Below are 22,869 nucleotides of genomic sequence, written 5' to 3'. Positions count from 1 at the left end.
GAATAGTAATAATAATAACATTGAAGAATGCCTTAGGAATGAGAACCCAGGTTCGAAATTTCCCCAAGAGGGTATATCAGCCAAAACATTGTATTAACAACAAAGATGAGGATAAATATCCGTCAAATGTAAATAATTCCTCATCTCTTAAATCTAGAACTGTATGTTTTTTTTTTTATGATACTATTCCGTCTTGATTTTACCAAGTCTGCTGAGTGGCTGTGTGGTAAGTAGCTTACTTACCGCCCTGATAGTTCCAGGTTCAGTCCCACTGTGTGGCACCTTAGGCAAGTGTCTTTTACTATAGCCTCGGACTGACCAAAACCTTGTGAGTGGATTTGGTAGACGGAAACTGAAAGAAGCCCGTCATATATATATATATATATATTATATATATATATATATTTATATATATGTATGTATGTATATGTTTGTGCATCTGTGTTCCACCACCATCGCTTGACAACTAGTGTTGGTGTGTTTACGTCCCTGTAACTTAGCAGTCTCAAAAGAAACCAATAGAATAAGTCCTGGGGTTGATTTGTTCGACTAAAGGATGGTGCTCCAGCATGGCCACAGTCAAATGACTGAAACAAATAAAAGAATAAAAGGACCCTATTTAGCATTTTGACATTGTTTAGTTCCAGATCATTCCTGATTGAGAAGACCGAAGATCAAATGCATTCCATCGTTCTTTTTAGAAGTTTCTTGTTCTACATCATCCAATATATTGTCTCCTTACATTAGCTAACAGGGTGAAATTTGAGGGCTACTTGGCTGCTTTTCCTAGCAGTTCAAACAACCATGTATAGGTACACTCAACTGACTGAGTCTTTTAATGGCCTCTCAATTTCCATTCAACTGCTATGAAATCTAAATGGCTATAAAATGCCATTTGATTGACCTCATATAAGGCTTTGAACTGCGAGATTGAAGGTACAGGCATGGCTGTTTGATTAAGAAGTTTGCTTTCCAACCACCAAGTTTGTGGTTCAGTCCTTGGGCAAGGGTCTAAAGTTTTGGGAATGGATTAGGTAGACAAGACCCGAAAAGAAGCTCCTCTCTCTCACTCAAACAAATTGAAGAGGTATAAAGAGGTGAATATATATACTCATTTGCCACATAACTTCCATCAGATTCTTGTCCATTTTGCAACCTATCTCATTTGTATTAATTTCACTCTACGGGAAATTCTGCATCCTTTGTTGCACAAATATGTATGATAATACAACTCTTATGTCCACAAATTAATGCCAATAAAGAAAGCTAGCTCATCAACTACCACCACCATCATAACTACTACTACCACCAACAACACTACTACTACTACCACCAACAACACTACTACTACTACTACTACCAACAACACACTACTACTACTACTACTACCAACAACACTACTACTACTACCACCAACAACAACAACACTACTACTACTAACACCAACAACAACACTACTACCACTACAACCAACAACAATACCTACTACCACTACCACCATCACTACTACTACTACAACAATAATATCTGTTCTGTATGCCTGTCTTCATTTCAGCAATGTCAACAGGTTACCGTTTCAAATCGAAGGATGTTCTCTAAGGAATTGTTCTAAATCTGCCAAAGAACCAGAAGTGAGTCGTCTACTTTTCCATTGTCTTCAAAATAGTTGTTTTCAGTCTGTTATTTCTTGAGATCCCATGGGTTTGCTGAATTCCATGTCTATTCTGAATACTGTATCTGCCCCACTTTTTGGAGTAGGTTCACTATTTCCCTGCTTGTTGTAAAGAGGCAACCAAAAAGGGTGACCTCAGAAAATGCTGTTGTCATAAAACACCCACTCTAACCCATGCCAACATGGAAAAGCAGATGTAAAAACAATGATGAATATCGAATAAGTTCCATGTTAACACGGTTTATCTGTTGGAACATTTAACATAGGGGTTCCTGACCTTATTTTGTTTGAAGACCTCCTGAGAGTTATCTTATCATCTGAGGACCCCATATATGCACATGTAAATATTTGAAATAAAATATTTGTTTGTAGGTTAATAAAAACTAACAATGAAACAATATACATGGCACATGCACAGGACTCTTGCGGGCCAAACCTCTCCACCAGTGGGGAACTGGTCTTAACACTTCTGCTGTGGAGCACGGGGCTTCTTCAGCACAGCAAGGCACCAGGCATCTTGGTCCTTTGTTATCTCGCCTGAAAGGTTCAGCATCCTGAGGCTGTTCTTCAGTACTTTATCCCATGTCTTCTTGGGTTTTCCACTTCCACATGTTCCATGTACTTGGAGGAGAGATTGACACTTCTTTATGGAGCTGTCAACATCCATCCACATTGCATGACCAAACCAATGCACACTCTGTAAAGTGGTTGGCATTAAAGAAGGACATCCAGCCATAGAGACCATGTCAAGTCAGACTGGAGTCTGGTGCAGCTCTCCAGCTTGTTAGCTCTGATAAAACTATCCAACTCATGGACAACAGACATTAAATGATGATGATGATGATGAACCTCTTGTTGGGCTGAGATGTTTTTATAATTAAATTTTAGCTTCCTTATGTTTGTACAGCAAATTTTATTACTCCTTTAAGCTGCTAAGTCTGGAGAAAGGCAAAAGGTTTCTTTTAAACTCCTCATTTAACTGTTACTCTACGAAGCACTGACAGACTATAACCCTCCAGTTATCAAATTCTTTATGGATAGTAACAGTATAAACCTCTGTCATTTAAGACCATTATATTTATTCTTCCTGTCATTGAAGATAATTTCATTCACTCATGTTATTATCCAGCCCACCTCATTAATCCACTCCCTCATCTAAGCATATTTGATTTGCCTGCCTCATCATCCAAGCACATTGATCAATTTATTTGATTCACTCATCTTATTATTTGTCAAATCCATTTGATTCTCTTGTTGTCCTTTGGCAACAGAGACGGACTGAGCTGTCGGTCAATTGGGCACTGCCCGAGGGCCCTTAATACTCTCAGTCTGTCCTTGTTCGGCAGGCACAGCCTTTCCTTTTTGGAAAAAAGTAAAATTAACACTGATTATACGGATTATGTTGCTCCACTAATCTGACGTCGCTGCTGCTGGTAATGAATGATATGATGTGGGTGGTAAGGGTAGTGCCATCAGTCTCACCATTGTCAAAAGTGTTTGCTTTGGAAGAATATTCCTTGATCTCTTGTACCATTTGTTTTGTGGCATTCATCACTCCAAAACAGCGTCTCTCTTTTATTCCAGGTTCCATCTTAGTCTACCACCCATTATTGCCAAAATTTTTTAACTCACATCATCCACCAGTCTGTCCAGTTTGGAGGAGGAAATCTATTTATTTCACCATTTCTCATTGGAATCGACCAACCAAAGAATTGACTGTCACCAGGAAGAAACTAGATCAAAAACAATCCAGTAGTCTATACAACAAACACCAAACTATGTTTTAAAACTATTTAAAATAATATTCTTTCACTGTGTTCCAATCAATTCCAGAACAAAAAAGAACTTCCATTGTTTGTTATGTATTCTTATTATTTATATTTATTTATTTATTATAGAACAAAAGGAGATACCAATGGTTTTGAAGAAATTATATTCTGAGTATTAGATTATAATTTCTGTTGTTGCTATTTTATTGTTTCAAGTTGAAATTGAATAAAATAATAAAAAAAAAAGAAGAAAAACTACAATCTCTTGTTTTTGTTTGTCTGTTCTGTGACTATTACATCAACCGTAACCTGTCTAGTATTCATCATCATCATGATGTCCCCTTTTCTGTGCTGGCATGAGTCAGACAGAATTCAGTGAGGTGGATTTCCTCCAGCTGGATGCTCTTCATGTTGCTCTCGCTTGTTTTTAAGCAAAGTAAAAGTTCTCCATGACAGATTTTCATAGAAGACTGTAAATGAATGACACCACTTGTATAACAGTGACACTCATTTACAGCTTTCATGTAATGTCAAGTCAAAGAGGCACGCATGCACACACACTTGATGGGCATCTTTCAGTTTCTGTCTCCTAGATTCACTCATAAAACTTTGGCCAGCGTGGGGCTGTAGTGGAAGACACTTTGCCCAAGGTGCCACGCAGGGTGATTGAACTCGAAACCATGTGACCAGAAAACAAATTTCTTAATCACAGCAATACAAAGGATCACAGGCAAACTGCCAGAAAAGATAGGCTTTGAATGTGGCAGATGTAGCAATGTTAGCCAACCACTCCGAGAGTGTAATGAGTGCTTTTTAAAACCATTAAATTGTTAATTATTGCAGAGAAATAAAATTTTTACACATTTTTATGTTACATATTTTATTTGTTCTTTAATGATGTATTTTTTTTCTTATATTATAGTTTTCTAACATGGATGTGCTAGCTTTGTGTAGGAGTGCTGACAAGATTTGGTGACATTCATGCTTCTCTCACTTTTTTTAAAAGGCACTTTATATAAACAGCATAAGTAGAATGATTCTTTCTACCACATCAGAACAATTAAGAACTAATCAAGGGTCTTAACATTAGGATGTATCCACCACCGACTGCTAAGTGCTCAACTATGAAATAAGAGTGGTACCTGGTAGTTTGTCTCAGTCGCTTCCTAGCTAACAAAATTATTTACCCATCTTTGTACCTGTGTTTGTCGCTCATCCACCCCCACATCACTACTTGACAACCAGTATTGGTTTGTTTACATCCCCATAACTTAGTGGTTTGGCAAAAGAGACTGAGAGAATAAGTACCAAACTTCAAACAAAAGACACAAGTATCAGGGTTGATTTATTCAACTAAAACCCTTCAACCCAGCAAGGCTGCAGTCCAATGACTGAAACAAGCTAAAGATAAAAGAAGGTCAGCAGCCACAGCAGAAGTAAGGATTGAACTGCTATCCATGGAGTAAGTGGTAAAGCATTGGTCAATCGTTATTAGATGATGTAGCAGTAGCAATAGGTTAAATAGCTTATAGTATTTAGTAGCATCAACAGTTTCGGTCCTGCTGGAGGTCAACTTTATCTTCATCCTTCTGAGACTGATTTAATTGACTAAAACTCTTTCCTCTACAAATTTGGAATCTTGTACCAAGGTAAGAAATCTGTATTATTATTGAAACAAACTACAAAGACATCCCCTTAGCACTAAATCTCCTTCCTGAAATTGTCATAAATTTGGACAGACAATAAAATCTTATGTCGCAACCATTCTCTTACATTTTAATACCATTTAGAAAGGCATGAATATCATCACTTCACATGTCATTTCTTTCCTTTCACTGACAAACAAGCCAGGTATTTGCAATATGTTTCTGGGAAGATTTATGTTTTAAATCAAACCTGGAATTGAGAAAGTTGTAGTGATTAAAGTTTGTGAAGTTTGGACGGAAATACTGTTGAAATGTCTGACTGACAACTTGACTAGGAACAAAGAGAAGAGATAGAAATGGCGATAATTTAACAAACACTGATGGAACAATGGTTTCAACTGTTAACCTCATCTTTCCTGGCTCAGTTTATAGTTTTCAAAACCCAACAAATATATCAGTCACTTCCAGACCCAGCATTACTATTGATATGTATTGGCCTCCAAACATTTGTGATCCCTGGCCTGTTAAATATACAAGTCAAAGCTCCCCCAATTCACACCGTCCCATCTCGAAAAAACTGCACTGATGACAAGTGGAGCACCTTCTATTTTGTTTGGTCAGAGTTAACCTGGGGCTGCGCAACAACAAAGATATCTGGCCCTAAGTAGACAACCTTGTCTAAGACCATTTATGTTAACCCTTTTATTACCATATTTCTGCTGAACAACACTGCCTTTGTTTCAATTAATTTTGTAAATAATGAGTAAGTTAATAAAATAACTTAGTCATTAAACAAAATTAACATGAAATTCTAAAAAAGGTTTTAATTTAAATTATTTAAAAGCAGAAAGTTTATATCACTGAATCATAGACAGTCCCAGGCAATATAGTGTCAAAAGGGTTAAAATATTCATATTTATTTAAAAACATTGGTGGAAATGTCACAATTATATGAATAACATTATCATAACATTTCTATATGAATAATGAAATGAGATTTGATTTGCTAGAAACATTTACTTTTTGTGGGGTCCCAAACACCAGTTAACTGTAAACAAATGATAAATATTGTATCAACCATTTTAACAAAATCTCCTCCAGATTCTTAACTATTCTGAAGTCTTATTGAAACACACTATTCAGTCTGTTGTTGTTGTTGTTGTTGTTGTTAGAAGTAGGATCATAAAAAAGGCTAAGCACTTCTTAAATTGATAAACATTTGTATTATTTGTGTGTGACTAGTCTTATGGGTAAAAGTTTAAGAACCTTGCATGAAATAAAAACATTAGTATGTGTGTTTGAATACTGGCAATGTAAATGATGAATGGACACACTAAAGTAGGTAAAAATATTGGTTTTTACAAATGAAAAGCTCCAGAAAAGATAAGGTTAATAATCTAATACCACTTCCCTTTCAGTATAAATAATTCTCTTCAATATAAAATAACTATTTACAGCTGAACTTTGCTTTCTTTAGCCCATTTCTTCATTGTCCGTGTAATATACTCTACCTGTGGGTTACTGATGTTTCCTAGCATTTGTATCACTTCTTGCAGACGATCCCTGAAAATATAAGAAAGCCTGATTAATAACAGAATGAGTCTTTTAGCCCCCTTTTTTTCAGTCATTGGCTCATCCATTGAAGTCTTTCAGCTCCATGTAGTGTACCTAGGATCATTCAGATCTAAGCTCAATATTAAACTTAATCTAATTATACCAACCTTAATTTGGTGGAATGGTAGAATTGTTAGAGCATAATTTGTGGTAATTTGTTCTATCTGCACTCTGAGTTCAAATTCCACAAAGACCAGGGTTGATAAAAGAGCACCAATCCAAGGCAGTGGTGAGTTAGTAGAACTGTAAGAACACCAGGCCAGATGCTTTATGGTATTGGTTCAGGCTCTTTGCAGTCTGAGTTCAAATCCTGCCATGGTAGGCTTAACCCATCACTCGGTTTAACACCAGCACCTGGCACCATGGTTGCCCTCCAGCAGAGTCCCCTCTGTTGCAGGTATTCAGCCTAGGTCTCTGCTTTGAGAATACCTTCCTCCTTCTCTCTCTCTCTCTCCCTCCCACCATTCTTATAGGCTTTGTAACAGGTCATGGTTGTTGCCTTCCTTCCTGACTAAAAGACAAAAAGAAAATCTGATTGAGTGAAAGTCAGTCAAGCAGAGATGATTTAGTCATTCAGTTTTTTTTTTTTCCAGAGATTCTTGAGAGAAGGTTTTGAACTCAAACCAATGAGTTACCAAACCCATTCGTCATTGATCATCCAGTTCACCTGTACATGGAATTTACCATTTTTACTGCTAGACACACTGCATACTGATTACAGCAGTGAAATGATATTCACTATGGTTTCCACTTACAGTTGTAATAAAATAAGCTTACAGCTGGGAGGACTTGGTCAAATACATAAAACAAAGCCAATGATGAGCTTTGACCTCTCAACTGATATCCTACAGACTCTATCATTCATATCCTCCGCCTCCCCTTGGCCAACACAGAATTTGACTTACTCTTGTCATTTGTATCACTCCTGACATATTACATGAAGCAAAATTCTTCCACAAAGTTCAAACAACTGATTTAAAAGTTACAGCACAGCTTCCTTTCATATAAACACATATTGTACAAGTATGTAAAATAATGAAACAATTGTTATTACGACTGTCATGTAACTGAAGACTTGGCCTTTGGATTTTTCTTATACCATATTTCAAACAAATAACATGTTAATTTGTCCCCAGACTTTCTTTTAACTATATTAGGCATTTAATATAGAACATGTAAAAACTTAATACTTAATTTGAGATTCATAGCACAAACTGAGAGGAAAAAGATAAAATTCCACCTGGATAGGGTATCAGCTTGTCTTAGGTAAACTTCCCAGATGGTCTGGTAATTTATCCTCCCATCACTAAAACGGAGGAAAGGTAGAATAAAATGTTCTGTATAGGAACAGAAGTTTGAGGCAGATTTGAACTTACAAACTGTGAGTTGGTATACCAATAAACTCTACCTACATGGCCATCACCACTATTGGTAGTAATTCAATATTCTGTCCACTCAGGGAAGCGAGCTAGCAGAAATATTATCATGCCGGGCAAAATGCTTAGCGGTATTTTGTCTGCCATTACATTCTGAGTTCAAACTCTGCTGAGGTTGACTTTGTCATTCATCCTTTCGGGGTCGATTAAGTAAGTACCAGTTATGCACTGTGGTTGATGTAATCAACTTAATCCCTTTGTCCGTCCTTGTTTGTCCCCTCTATGTTTAGACCCCTGTGGCAATAAAGAAATAAATATTTTGTAAGGCTGTGAGCTGGCAGAAACGTTAGCATGCTTGGTGAAATGCTTAGCAGTATTTCATCTGTCTTTACGTTCTGAGTTCAAATTCCATCGAGGTCAACTTTGTATTTCATCCTTTCAGGGTCGATAAATTAAGTACCAGTTGCATACTGTGGTTGATCTAATTGACTGGCCCCCTCCCCAAATATTTCGGGTCTTGTGCCTAGAGTAGAAAAGAATATTCTATCCACTCAAACATTTCCCCACTATCTTTAGACTTGTTTATTGACAGAATTGGCAGAGTGCTGGACAAAACCCCTTTCAGCATTTAGCTATGTACCTTACATTCTAAGTTCAAATCCATCTGCTGACAATTTTGCCATTCATCCTTCTTGGGTTCATATTTAATCAACTACTTCACCTCCTCTAAAATTTTATGCCTGAAGGTGGGAGGGGACTAGTCGATTACATTGACCCCAGTGTTTCACTGGTACTTAATTTATTGTACTTGGGTTGATCTAATCGACTGGCCCCCTCCCCCAAAATTTCAGGCCTTGTGCCTAGAGTAGAAAAGAAAAGAATATTAGAACACGAAGAAAGGCAGCGAGCTGGCAGAATTGTTAGTGTGTCAGGTAAAATGCTTAGCGGCATTTCATCTGTTTTGATGTCCTGAGTTCAAATTCTGCTGTGGCTGACTTTACCTTTCATCCTTTTGGGGTTGATAAAAAAGTACCAGTTGCTTACTGGGGTTGATGTAATTGATGTAACCCCTCCCCCACAAACTTTCTGGCTTTGTGCCAAAATTTGAAACCAATATTGAAACATCAATAATGGAATAGTTGGTAAGAGAAAAATGGTAGTTTGGTACTCACTTGACTTCCCTGTCTGCAATGATCTGCTGAAAAACACCAACACAGGCTCCTCTTTTACCTTCCCAGTATTCTGGGTTCGGATCGAGTCTCTCCAAGACATGGAAAGCTTTTGCTGAGTAATAAAACTGACCCATCTGACACAGAAAAAAACAAAAAGAAACCATTAAAGACCTCATCACATTCATCATCAACATCAACAACATTATCATTTAACGTCTGTTTTTCATGTTGGCATAGGTTGGACGGTTTGACAGGAGCCTTTCAGGCTCTCTGTCTGTTTTGGCATGGTTTTTATATATATATATATATATGCACACATACATTATATAATACATGTATATATATTTTTTTCTACTCTAGGCACAAGGCCCTAAATTTTTGGGGAGGGGGCTAGTCGATTAGATCAACCCCAGTATGCAACTGGTGCTTAATTTATTGATCCCGAAAGGATGAAAGCAAAGCTGACCTTGGCGGAATTTGAACTCAGAACATAAAGACAGACGAAATACCACTAAGTGATGTGGCCCGGTGTGCTAATGTTTCTGCCAGCTCACTGCCTTAATACATATATATATATTGACACAAGCCTGGATGTCCAGGCAAGAAGTTCATTTGTTAACCTCATACTTTCAAATACAGTAGCACTTGGTGGTACCATAGACAAGTATATTCTACAATAGTCTTGGGCCAACTAAAAACTTGTAAGTGGATTTGGTATGCACAAACATCATCATTATTTAACATCCGTTTTCCATGCTAGCATGGGTTGGACAGTTCGACCAGGGTCTGGGAAGCCAGGAGGCTGTGCCAGGCTCCAGTTTGATCTGGCAGTGTTTCTACGGCTGGATGCTCTTCCTTTCTACGGCTGGATGCCCTTCCTAATGCCAACCACTCCATGTGTGTAGTGGGTGCTTTTTACGTGCCACCAGCACAGGGGCCAGAGGAGGCTGGCAATGGCCATGATTGGCTGGTGCTTTTTATGTGTCACCGACACAGACGCCAGTCAGGTGGCGCTGGCATCAGCCATATTTGGATGGTGTTTTTTACGTGCCACCGGCACGGGTATCATAACTACAATTTCCATTTGATTTTTATGCTGTGTTGATGTACTTGACTCATATATATATGTATGCATGCATACATATATATATATGCACATGTGTATATATATATATATATATATATATATATGTAAAGAAAGAAAGAGGGAGAGAGCTAGGTTCACCCAATTTGATATGATAGACATTTATTCACCTACATCAAAGGATTGCTAAAAAGGGCACTTATCTTTCTAAGGAATTTATCAATGTCAGCAAAGGGATATAGAGATAATAATGCATGGCAGAAAACCCCTGCTGTTTGACAATGGTTTAGCATCCTAAGTCAAACAAACTGACCCAGGAAGCTCCTTCAATGTTGTGATGGGATTATTCAACAGTGACCACGTACGATTATTTATACCTGACACCTCAAGAAATTCTAATTAACCCAATTTGGTCTGCATAGGGATAACACTTTAGCCATTTTTAGACAGTCTAAGGAAAGACCTGGTTCATTTTTAGACAGGCTAAGGAAAGACCTGGTTCATTTTTAGACAGGCTAAGGAAAGATCTGATTCATTTTTAGACAGGCTAAGGAAAGACCTGATTCATTTTTGGACAGGCTAAGGAAAGGCTAAGGAAAGACCTTCACATCCTAAACTCCCTTGGACTTCAAGTTACCATTAAGACAAACTTTATCGCAGTAAATTTCTTAGATGCAATACTTCATTTGTGGAGTAGTTCATACAGGTGTTACTGCAAACCTAATGAAAGGTTATTGTATATCATCACAGCCTCCTGCTTACAGGCTTTAAACACCTCTTAAAAGGTCTCAGTAAGAGTATTTCAAATCTATCCTTGAATAAAGATGCTTTTGATGCAGTAGCCCTTATTGCAAAGGGGCTCTTTTGCAGCCAGTTAGTTTAAGGATTACATCACTTATATGCCTGACACTAAAGTCCTATGGTTTGCCCCATCATTTTCACTTAACTTTGAAACCTGCATGGGAAGGGTCCTCCTCAGATTAGATAAGCATTTCATACAGCGCCATAGATATAGATTATTCAATAGTCATAACTGTGCACCTAATGTCAAACAATATTAGTGAATGCCCCAAAGCCCTGTGCAGAAGCAAGATGCACATGTAGCATTAGCAGTAATTAACCAGTGAATGGATGATGCAATAATGAGGCTGTGGTCTAAAAAGCAGAAGTGGTGGTGTCTAACAACAGTAAAAAGAACAACAACAGAGGGACATACATACAAAAATATGTTGGGGTGATGGAAGGTTTCTTTAAGGCCAGGTTAAATAATCACAGGTCCTCCTTTAGGATCGAACATTAATCAACCACATATGGCAATTAAAAGAGTAAGGGATGCTCTACAAAATTAACTGGAAGCAGCTGAAACAGCCTGGGCTAGAATTGAATAAAAGCAGATAGTGCAAATTTTTCTTAGCTGAGAAATTTCACAATCCAGGGGATTTCTTGAACTCAGATATGGCAGACAACTCTTCCTTCCCCTTCAGGAAAGATAAGGAAGTTTCTTGCTTTTAATACAAAGCTAACCAAGATTGTATTTTCACCTTCAGCATTGAAAAGGTGAAGTGCTTCCAGCCAACATGTCTGATGAGTTGTCAGTATTACCAAGTGCAATAACAGACATGACACTAATGATAACATTCTGACCGGTTATATGCCATAACTAGGAATATACTATTTGACAATATTAAGGTTTAATCACTCAAATTCTCTTTTACAGTGTGCTTTTTTCTGACTTACACACATACACACACATGTTTAAATATATATATATATATATAGTAGAAATATGTTACGAAAAGAAAATATAAAATACACGTGGAAATGTAAGGGTAAAATATGAAAAATCAACGAAAATGCATATTGCAAATAGAAAAAGGCTATTTATGACAGGTAGTGACAAATATATACATTTAGATTGACTGAGGTAGTAATACAAGTCATAAAGGTCATTATTATGAGATGATTATAAGATGATAATAAAGTAAGAGAACAAAACGAACCAATGTTTTACGCGAAGGCTATTCATTGTTTTCATCATATATATATACATACCATTATAGGTGTCTACTCTTTGAACCCCCCTCTTCAATACGTTATTTCACCATGCATTACCCCTCTCTCGATATCCTACGTTCTACTTGCCTAGAACCTGTCCTCTGAACCACCCCTCCCACTGGTGCTCCCCTATATTTCTGCACCCCCCCACCACCATTATAGGTGTCTACTCTTTGAACCCCCCTCTTCAATACGCTATTTCACCATGCATTACCCCTCTCTCGATATCCTACGTTCTACTTGCCTAGAACCTGTCCTCTGAACCACCCCTCCCACTGGTGCTTCCCTATATTTCTGCACCCCCCCACCACCATTATAGGTGTCTACTCTTTGAACCCCCCTCTTCAATACGCTATTTCACCATGCATTACCCCTCTCTCGATATCCTACGTTCTACTTGCCTAGAACTGTCCTCTGAACCACCCCTCCCACTGGTGCTCCCCTATATTTCTGCACCCCCCCACCACCATTATAGGTGTCTACTCTTTGAACCCCCTCTTCAATACGCTATTTCACATGCATTACCCCCTCTCGATATCCTACGTTCTACTTGCCTAGAACCTGTCCTCTGAACCACCCCTCCCACTGGTGCTCCCCTATATTTCTGCACCCCCCCACCACCATTATAGGTGTCTACTCTTTGAACCCCCCTCTTCAATACGCTATTTCACCATGCATTACCCCTCTCTCGATATCCTACGTTCTACTTGCCTAGAACCTGTCCTCTGAACCACCCCTCCCACTGGTGCTCCCCTATATTTCTGCACCCCCCCACCACCATTATAGGTGTCTACTCTTTGAAGCTCCCTCTTCAATACGCTATTTCACCATGCATTACCCCTCTCTTGATATCCTACGTTCTACTTGCCTAGAACCTGTCCTCTGAACCACCCCTCCCACTGGTGCTCCCCTATATTTCTGCACCCCCCCACCACCATTATAGGTGTCTACTCTTTGAAGCCCCCTCTTCAATACGCTATTTCACCATGCATTACCCCTCTCTCGATATCCTACGTTCTACTTGCCTAGAACCTGTCCTCTGAACCACCCCTCCCACTGGTGCTCCCCTATATTTCTGCACCCCCCCACCACCATTATAGGTGTCTACTCTTTGAAGCTCCCTCTTCAATACGCTATTTCACCATGCATTACCCCTCTCTCGATATCCTACGTTCTACTTGCCTAGAACCTGTCCTCTGAACCACCCCTCCCACTGGTGCTCCCCTATATTTCTGCACCTCCCCACCACCATTATAGGTGTCTACTCTTTGAAGCCCCCTCTTCAATACGCTATTTCACCATGCATTACCCCTCTCTCGATATCCTACGTTCTACTTGCCTAGTACCTGTCCTCTGAACCACCCCTCCCACTGGTGCTCCCCTATATTTCTGCACCCCCCCATAAAAAGCACCATCCGAACGTGGCCGATGCCAGACCCCTCTGGCACCTGTGCAGGTGGCACGTAAAAAACACCCATTACACTCGCGGAGTGGTTGGCGTTAGGAAGGGCATCCAGCTGTAGAAACACTGCCAGACTAGACTGGAGCCTGGGGCAGTCCCGAGCTCCCCAGACCCCGGTCGAAACCGTCCAACCCGTGCTAGCGCGGAAAACGGACGTTAAATGATGATGATGATGATGATGATATATATATATATATATATATATATATAATATATATATATATATGTATAAAAAAAATATAAATATACCCACCTACAACAGAGTGTGTGTCTGTAAAGCATGTGTGTGTATGTGTTTATACATCTGTGTGTGAAGCATGTGTGGATGTATGCGTAAATCACAATGTGTGTGTTTTAACATAGCTCACCTTATAACAATCATTAGAAATCAGCTGTAGGAGACTGAAAGATTCGCCAGAAGTTTCCATCTTCAGGTAGAGTTCCCAGGCATTACGAGGTTTGTGATTCATAATGTCTGCAGAATAACAATAAACACATATAGACACTTGCATGTGTAGATAATGAAAGGTACATACACTCACACTTGCATGTGTAGCCACTCGCTTATGCACACACACACACACATACTAATATCTATTCACACTTACATGTGCAAATACTTGCACATGTTCACTCGTATACACATTCATTCACAAGCACAAACACTCGGACACTCTTACACATGAATATGCATTCACATATGCACACACTGGGAGTCACTGGAAGTGATGATATATAGGTATCCATGTTGGGAAAATAAGGTTAGATGATGCTGTTGCACAGAGAACATGTCTGTTGGCAAAGTACAATCCATCACTGACAGTTGACCCCAGTTTCCTAAATAAGAACTGTCAAGCCCATATATTATGTACATTTGGGTTCTCATTCCTAAGGTAGTTTTCAATGTTATTCTTCTTCTTCTTATTTAGGTCACTGCTTAGAATCGAACTTAGAATCTTGGGGTGAGTAGCCTGCGCTATTAACCACAACGCCAGGTTCGAAATTTCCCCAAGGCACCTGATGAAGGTTGGAGGGTATATCGGCCGAAACATTGTGTTAACAACAAACAAGATGAGGACCAATATCCGTCAAATGTAAATAATGTACATAATTCCTCATCTCTTAAATATAGAACTGTGTCAAGTCCATTCTTCCTTATGCTGCAACAACAGCTGAGACAATGGCCTGGAAGACTTCTGGAGTTTGAGCTAAAAATGCAGGCATAGCTGTGTGGTTAATGTGCTTGTTTTCCTTTGCAACATACATGCATGCATGCATGCATGCATGCATGCATGCATGTATGCATGCATGTATGTATGTATGTATGTATGTATGTATGTATGTATGTATGTATGTATGTATGTATGTATGTATGTATGTATGTATGTATGTATGTATGTATGTATGTATGTATGTATGTATGTATGTATGTATGTATGTATGTATACATATAGGGTGTCAGGAAGGGCATTGCTGTTACACTTCCAGGTGGAAAGGGTCTTCCTATGATGCTGACATGCAGTGTCTCTGCAAGACCCTGCCTCAGTAAAGCTGGACTCGAGAGTCCTCTTCATAGTCATAAAGCGAAACAGATGAGTCACAACCTGGCCACTGGTGGTGGTGTTACACACCATACTAATCATATCAGTCAGGCATATGGAAGAGAGTGTAATTCGGTAGGAGGACTTAAACGACATGCAAAGATACATGAAGCCCAGTTACAACTACAGCCGGCTATTACCGGCAAAGGTTTTAGCTGCCAATTCTGTACAAGACATTGTAGATCTTTAGCTGGGCTAAAAAGTCACATTCGATCACAGCACCAATAACAGTTAAGCTTCGTGCAATGGCCATACTCGATAACAAGGGGGCAGCCATCATATATATATATATATATGCATATATTCTTAAACCATAAAATCACTTTTTAAAATGCTGTTAATATAGTTTAAGATAAGAGCAATGGAAGATTGTGATGTTCATGGCTTCCCCAAAGATGTGAAGAACATTTAAAGAGTGAAGTGAATTTAGGGCTTGGAAAGACACCCCTCCCCCCCCACACCCACCGCCAGCCCACAGAATATGGCATATTATCTTACAGCATCTGGCCAACCAACTGATGTAGACATAGTCATGCTTTATCTTCTCACTCTGGATCATACAGAAAATCTGAAAAGACATTTAGAAATAATAATAATAATAATAATAATAATAATAATAATAATAAAATGCCCTGATGCAGTACCAGGCAGTGGCTCTCATGGCTTCTGATCTTAACTGATTGGAAGTGTTATCATGTACATTGTTTTGTCTTGGTATAAAAGATAGGTTACAGCAAATATTCTGCTCAATACCACAGATTTGCTTGTCAGTTGTTTGACCTTAACCAGTTGAGCATGTCCCTTAGTGGCTGACGATATGTGCATCTCTGATCAGGAGCAGAAGTAGTGGGGGAGCATCATAGCCATGTGTTGAGAGGGATTCTTTGGGGTTTGAATAATTCACCTCTGGAAACATGGGTGGTTCTTTCAACATCCTTAAACAACCCTTATTCAGGGACCTTTTGAGCGGGATGGGCTACTCAACCTGAAGAAAATTCTAACTGGGCCCCACCTGCAAGGTCATGTGCTGTTTATCTTGATATGAGATCACCATGTCGCACACATATGGTTGTGATGCATGTGCCTGGTGTACCCTTATCAGATGGGTAGTCATGATGGGTATATTGGGCTTCGTATATTTTACCCCCAGTGTCACTTTGATGGCATGCACTGCTCTCTCACTCAATAATAATAATATAATAATAATAATGATAACAATAATAATAATAAATCTTTCTGCTGGAGGCACAAGGCCTCAAATTTGTGGGGTGGGGACCAGTCGATTACATCAACCCCAGTGTTTCACTGGTACTTAATTTATCAACCCCGAAAGGATGAAAGGCAAAGTTGACCTCGGTGGAATTTGAACTCAGAACGTAGTGACGGGTAAAATACTGCTAAGCATTTGTGCCAGCTCACCACCTTAATAATAATAATAATAATATAATAATAATAATAATAATAATGATAATAATAATTCTTTTATTGGCCACAAGGGCTCACATATAAAACAATAAAAGACATGCAACAACATAAAAGACAACAACAGGACGATACAGTGGGTTTTCACGTGCATATAATGTAATAACAAAAAAAAATGGAACAAATTAAACTCCTAATAGGGGAGGTGCTTTAAGGTCCTCGTAGAAAACCCCACAAAAGGCACGGGGTGCCTTAAAATAATGATGATGATGATGATGATGATAATGATTTCTTTACTGACCACAAGGAGTTTACATTAAGAAAATCATTATGAACAGTATAGGACAAAACAAAGAATGTGTGTGTGTGTTTGCTTAAGGTGGTGCTCCAGCATGACCACAATCAACTGACTGAAACAAGTAAAAGAATAAAAGAATAAACAGGTTTAATGTAATAAAAAGGGAAATAGTAACGGTTTCAAATTTTGGCAGAGGGGCAGGAGTTTTTGAGGGGAGGGGGAAGTGAATTACATCAACCTTAGTACTTGAATGATACTTATTTTATCAACCCCATGGAAGCATGTACACAGTAAAATAACAACAACAAAAAAAAGAAACAAAAAGATTCAAACAAGAAAAAAATTTCCCCAAAGGAGGCAACTTTTGAAGTATGCTCATAGGAACCCAACAAACTGTAATTTCCCTGATCACTAAGGCAAATGTCCTCTCCTCATCCTCCTCTCTCAATCCACATTGTGAAATTCTAACTGCAAAAGACAGGACTGAAACCAGTTGCTGTGAGAACAGCTACAGAGTATTAGTCATCGGCCCTACTGACAGCTTTTGATTGATCTAAATTAATCAAGGCCCCACCCTTGCCAGGTCCTTTATTCCCTTCCTCTATGATGTATCACATGAGATGGAGGCTGTTGAGGATAGATTTGCTTGGAATGGATAATATTTGTGAATCAGCAATCAGACCATCAATGTTGTTGTTGTTGTTCTTCTTCTTATTATTATTCTTATTCAGGTCATTGCCTGGAATCAAACTCGGAATCTTGGGGTTAGTAGCCTGCACTCTTAACCACTACACCATATGCCTGTGGGCAATTATGGAGTGAATTTTGGGGCTTATAAATCTAATAATATCTAATGTTTTTTTCTTTTTTTCTTAAATCTTATCAATGTTACTCTAATTGCCCTTTTCAGGGTGAACCACCGTTTGTTGTTGGTGATTGCCCCCATCAGCTAATTTGCTAATCCAAACTGTAAGTCTGTTATGCTGGGGGCAGTAATCAGATTGTTACTTATAAAGCCTAACTCAGTCAACTGTACAGATAATAAAGCTGTGGACTGTGTAGCTGGCCATTTTAAATTATGGAAAACCTGTGCTATCTCTGTGTATTGGCCAACAAATTACTTGAAGTAAGCTCTTGATGATTTGATGTGGTTTGGCCATGTCCACACTGGCCTGTCCAGGAAATCCAGTTGGTACCAGTCAGACAGTTGGAAGCATCTGAGCTGGTTTGCAAGGCTTTTGCATCCCTTCACCTATTAGGTGCCCCCCCCCCCAGACAGTCCCTGCATGCATCCAAAATGCCCTTCCAATCACCCACTAGCACTAAGGAGTGGGACATTCCTAAAAAAACCTTTCAGACATTTGTAGAAATCTGGCAGCCACAGTCTAGTCTGAAGGCACCATAACCACACAATCACCAATACCCTCCTCACAAACACCAGTAACATTTAGGTAGCTTTATATGTCTGAGGGGTTGGGGAAATGATGTTAGGGGCTGCAGAATATAAAAGCAACATAAGGGTAATATGGATGGAAAGTACCAACCTCTTCAGCATCTTTGAAATTTCCATTGGCAGCTTTGGCCTGGGCATAGTTGAAATTGAAGTTGTCATCGCTATAGAAATAGCTCTGGAATTACCATAAGACAGAGTTAATAACATTTATGTGGAACTGGACATAGTGTTGTATTAAAATATATCATCATCATCATTGTTTTAACGTCCACTTTTCCATGCTCGCATGGGTCAGATGGAATTTACTAAGGCAGAATTTTCTACAGCCAGATGCTCTTCCTGTCACCAACCCTCAACTGCTTCCAAGTCAGGCAACATTTCTCATGGCCAGACATGTTTTTATGGAAGATTGATATCAAAGGACATCACTTGTATGATGATGATGATGTGCATTTACATGTCATGTGATTTCAAGACATAGATGAACAAACACACACACATGCATGTGTGTGTGTGTGTGTGTGTGTGTATGTGTGTATCTAGTGTTGGGCCTCATAAAGGCAAGGTGGCATGTGAAAAGCACCTTTCAAGTGTTGGGCCTCATGGAGGCAATGACAAATGACCAAGACTTTTGGCATTGTGCTGTGCTTGAGAAGAAGAAGACCCATCAAGCCAAGTGAAATCACAGTAATAGCGGACACCGGTGTCACACAACTGGCACCTATGCTGGTGGCACGTAAAAGCACCCTTTACAATCTCAGAGTGGTTGGCATTAGGAAAAGCATACAACCATAGAAACCATGCCAAATCAGACAAGAGTCTGGTACAGTCTTCCAGCTTGTCGGCCATGGATAAACCGTCCAACCCATGCCAGCATGTACAACAGACGTTAAATGATAATGATGATGATAATGATAGGAGTGGCTGAGTGGTAAGTAGCTTGCTTACGAACCACATGGTTCCGGGTTCAGTCCCACTGTGTAGCACCTTGGGCAAGTGTCTTCTACTATAGCCTTGGGCTAACCAAAGCCTTGTGAATGGATTTGGTAGATGGGAGCTGAAAAGAAACCTATCATGTATATGTATATATATATATATATATGCATGTGTGTGTATATGTTTGTGCGTCTGTGTTTGTCTCTCCAACATCGCTTGACAACCGGTGCTGGTGTGTTTATGTCCCCGTAACTTAGCAGTTCGGCAAAAGAGACCGATAGAATAAGTACTAGGCTTACAAAGAATAAGTCCTGGGGTCGATTTGCTCGACTAAAGAGTGCTCCAGTATGGCCACAGTCACATGACTGAAACAAGTAAAAGAATTTATATATATATATATATGGCTGTGTGTATATGTATATATATATATATATATGACAGGCATGTTTCAGTTTCTCTCTACCAAATCCAGTCAAAAAGGCTCTGGTTGACCTAGGGTTATATTAGAAGACATTTGTCCAAGGTGCCACCCAGCAGGACTGACCCTGAAACCCTGTGGTTGGGAAGTAAACTTCTTACCACACAGCCATGCCTGCACCTATGTATATAGTGATGCACAGCAGAGAATATGTCAAAGTGCCCAACATATAACATCCGTTATTTACATTATTTACATTTGATGGATATTTGTCCTCATCTTGTTTGTTGCTAACATGTTTCAGCTGATATACCCTCCAGCCTTCATTAGGTGTCTTGGGGAAATTTTGAACCTGGTTTCTCATTCCTAAGGTATTTTTCCAGGTTATTATTATTATTATTATTATTCAGGTCACTGCCTGGAATCGAACTTGTAATCTTGGAGTTAGTAGCCCGCACTCTTAACCACTATGCCACGGGCATATGGCGTAGTCATTAAGAACTAGGGCTACTAACCCAAAGATTCCAAGTTCGATTTCAGGCAGTGACCTGAACAACAACAAGAACAGCAGCAACAGCAACAACAACAACGAAAAATACTTTAGGAATGAAAACCCAGGTTAGAAATTCCCCCAAGACACCTGATGAAGGCTGCAGAGTACATCAGCTGAAATGTTGTGTTAACAACAAACAAGATAAGGACAAATATCCGTCAAATGTAAATAATGTAAATAATGTACATAATTCCTCATCTCAAAAATATAGAACTGTATATAACATCCATATTTAAAAATGTGGGGAAAAGGGGGCCATGGTAAAGAAGATAAAACTCACCTTAATGGAATTCAAGTAGAGGAGAACATCTTGGAACTGTTTCAATAAAAAGAAACATGAAGCCATGCATTGACGTCCTGGAATGGTATCTGCAATAGGAGTAGTAATAGTAGTAGTAGTAGCAGCAGCAGTAGTAGTCGTCGTCGCAGTAGTTGTAATAGTAGAAAAAGACCTACATTGACTTTGTGGACATCAAAATCAGAATTTCGTTTTTGGATTTGGTTTGCAAGATTCTTTATATGAGTTCGTGTGGACTCTCCCCAGACACAACAGAAAATCAGAATTATTACTTTGTAAAATAATTTTTTTCAGTTTTCCCCCCACCATGACCACCACTCTATAAAAGCCCTCCAGCTGTTTTTGTTATCAGTCTATGAAATATCTTCCATTTGTCAGACCCTGTGGCAAATAGCAAACCAAATATTGCACCACCAGCCCCGCCATCTAGTTTATACGAGGGTCTGCATCAGCCTTCTGATTAGGCTTGGGAGCACTTCTTGGTGTCCTTGAATACACAATGAATTGCCTCTTCTGAAGGATTTTCAGGATGCTGGGAATGATGGACAACTTGCAAAAATCCTTAGCCTGCCACTACTACGGTAGGGTGGTGGAGAGATAAATTCTACAGGTACAGACAAACATGGAGAAAGATGAAATAAATAAGAAACAAACAGAATACAGCCTCCATGTCTTTTTAGGCCCTGAGGCTATATTTTGCTTGTTTCTTATTTATTGGATATTTATTTATGGATAGCTGCATGCAGCAGGGAGACTCATGTGACACACAGATAACACGTGTTGTGGGGAGATGAATGTAATAAGTAGACAACGTGGTGAACAGATACATGTGACATTGACACATGTATGAAGCCACCACATGTGGTGCAATAACAATTAACTTACCACATTCACTAGCTGAACCACCAACCAACTGGAAATATTGCTGTGCTATCTTCAGATGTTCTCTCTGTAACAACAACAGCAACAATGATAGTAATAAGTAAGGACATGGTAATTAATTCAACTTTATAAAATATAAATCTCCCTTAATCTCTACATAGCTTTTAACCTCTAAAGCTCTGGGATTTGCACTTACATAGCATGGACTGCTGAGCACATTTTATGAAAATGAGACTACTCTGCACACATAAAAAACAAAAAAATAGTTAAAATATCTTCTTAGTATTTAATGGTGGCAAGTTTTAGATCATCTGAAAAAGTCATTAGTTGAACTATCTCTTGATAGACATTTCAACAGATACCCATAAATTAAATGCAACTATCTGGGCCACAATCGTGGCCTGTAGACCTGTGCCTGATGGCTACAATCATGGCACATCGTGCTTTGTGTGTTAAGGGTTGGTTCTTAACTTTAGTTCCTTGATGTGAAGTAGATGGAAAATCTTCTCCTCTGACAGGTAGAATGACCATGGGGTTGCACCTAGAAAATTATCCTCTCAGGCACAAGTCCGGGCAAGGTTGTTTATGGAAGACCAGCAGTTGCCCATGCATACCAGCCTCCGCTCTCCATGCCACTGATCTTATCCAAGGGAAAGGCAAAGGGGCCAATACAGCTTAGCACCAGTGATGTCACAGCTCATTTCTACAGCTGAGTAAACTGGAGCAACGTGAAATAAAGTGTCTTGTTCAAGAACAGAACACACAGCCCATTCCAGGAATTGAACTCACAACCTTATGATTGTAAGCTCGATGCTCTAACCACTAAGACATGCGCCTTCACTCTCACAGGTAACATACCCAAGTAATCTGATAACTATTCCATATGATTGAGATAACATATAATAAAGTATTTTTTCCACCCCAACAAAAAGTTCACCTTGATAGGGACATCTAGTAACAGTCTAGGGACATCTAGTAATAATCCCAAATAATCTGGGTGCTGCTAATTCTTATTGACAGCTATGGTGACCTGATGTAATATAGAATAGACTGTTCTGCTTTAGAAAGACAAACAGAATACCAGCAGTAGATTAGAACTCACAACTTATGAGTATGTAGTGCCACCAGGCCACATCATCCAATAAATCTTCTCATCTG

At 39.1% G+C, this 22,869-nt stretch overlaps 2 protein-coding genes across 7 annotated transcripts in view; one reads left to right on the top strand and one right to left on the bottom strand.

The window, feature by feature from the left end:
• Positions 1 to 3,702, top strand: part of LOC115215590 (cytosolic carboxypeptidase-like protein 5) — a 75,421-nt gene extending 71,719 nt beyond the window's left edge. For 3 of the 6 annotated variants that reach the window (XM_036505839.1, XM_029784804.2, XM_036505840.1), the window contains 2 exons: positions 1,556 to 1,631; positions 3,257 to 3,702. In XM_036505839.1, the coding sequence (XP_036361732.1) occupies positions 1,556 to 1,599 (44 nt within the window). In that variant the 3' untranslated portion in view covers positions 1,600 to 1,631; positions 3,257 to 3,702. Of the gene's footprint in view, positions 1 to 1,555; positions 1,707 to 3,256 lie in introns of those variants that run through there. The other 3 variants (XM_036505837.1, XM_036505838.1, XR_005000609.1) reach the window with 2 other exon arrangements.
• Positions 3,703 to 4,294: 592 nt separating this feature from the next.
• The window catches only part of LOC115215591 (intraflagellar transport protein 56-like), a 38,669-nt gene continuing 20,094 nt past the window's right edge, over positions 4,295 to 22,869 (bottom strand). Inside the window, exons 11-17 of the mRNA XM_029784807.2 lie at positions 21,715 to 21,778; positions 20,812 to 20,900; positions 18,716 to 18,799; positions 15,950 to 16,019; positions 14,219 to 14,325; positions 9,250 to 9,383; positions 4,295 to 6,650 (exon numbers count right to left, since the gene is read on the bottom strand). Of these exons, the coding sequence (XP_029640667.1) occupies positions 6,539 to 6,650; positions 9,250 to 9,383; positions 14,219 to 14,325; positions 15,950 to 16,019; positions 18,716 to 18,799; positions 20,812 to 20,900; positions 21,715 to 21,778 (660 nt within the window). The 3' untranslated portion in view covers positions 4,295 to 6,538. The remainder of the gene's footprint in view (positions 6,651 to 9,249; positions 9,384 to 14,218; positions 14,326 to 15,949; positions 16,020 to 18,715; positions 18,800 to 20,811; positions 20,901 to 21,714; positions 21,779 to 22,869) is intronic.

The sequence above is a fragment of the Octopus sinensis genome, linkage group LG9 (assembly GCF_006345805.1).
Source record: "Octopus sinensis linkage group LG9, ASM634580v1, whole genome shotgun sequence".
Taxonomy (NCBI): domain Eukaryota; kingdom Metazoa; phylum Mollusca; class Cephalopoda; order Octopoda; family Octopodidae; genus Octopus; species Octopus sinensis.
This window is presented reverse-complemented; position numbering and strand designations above follow the sequence as displayed.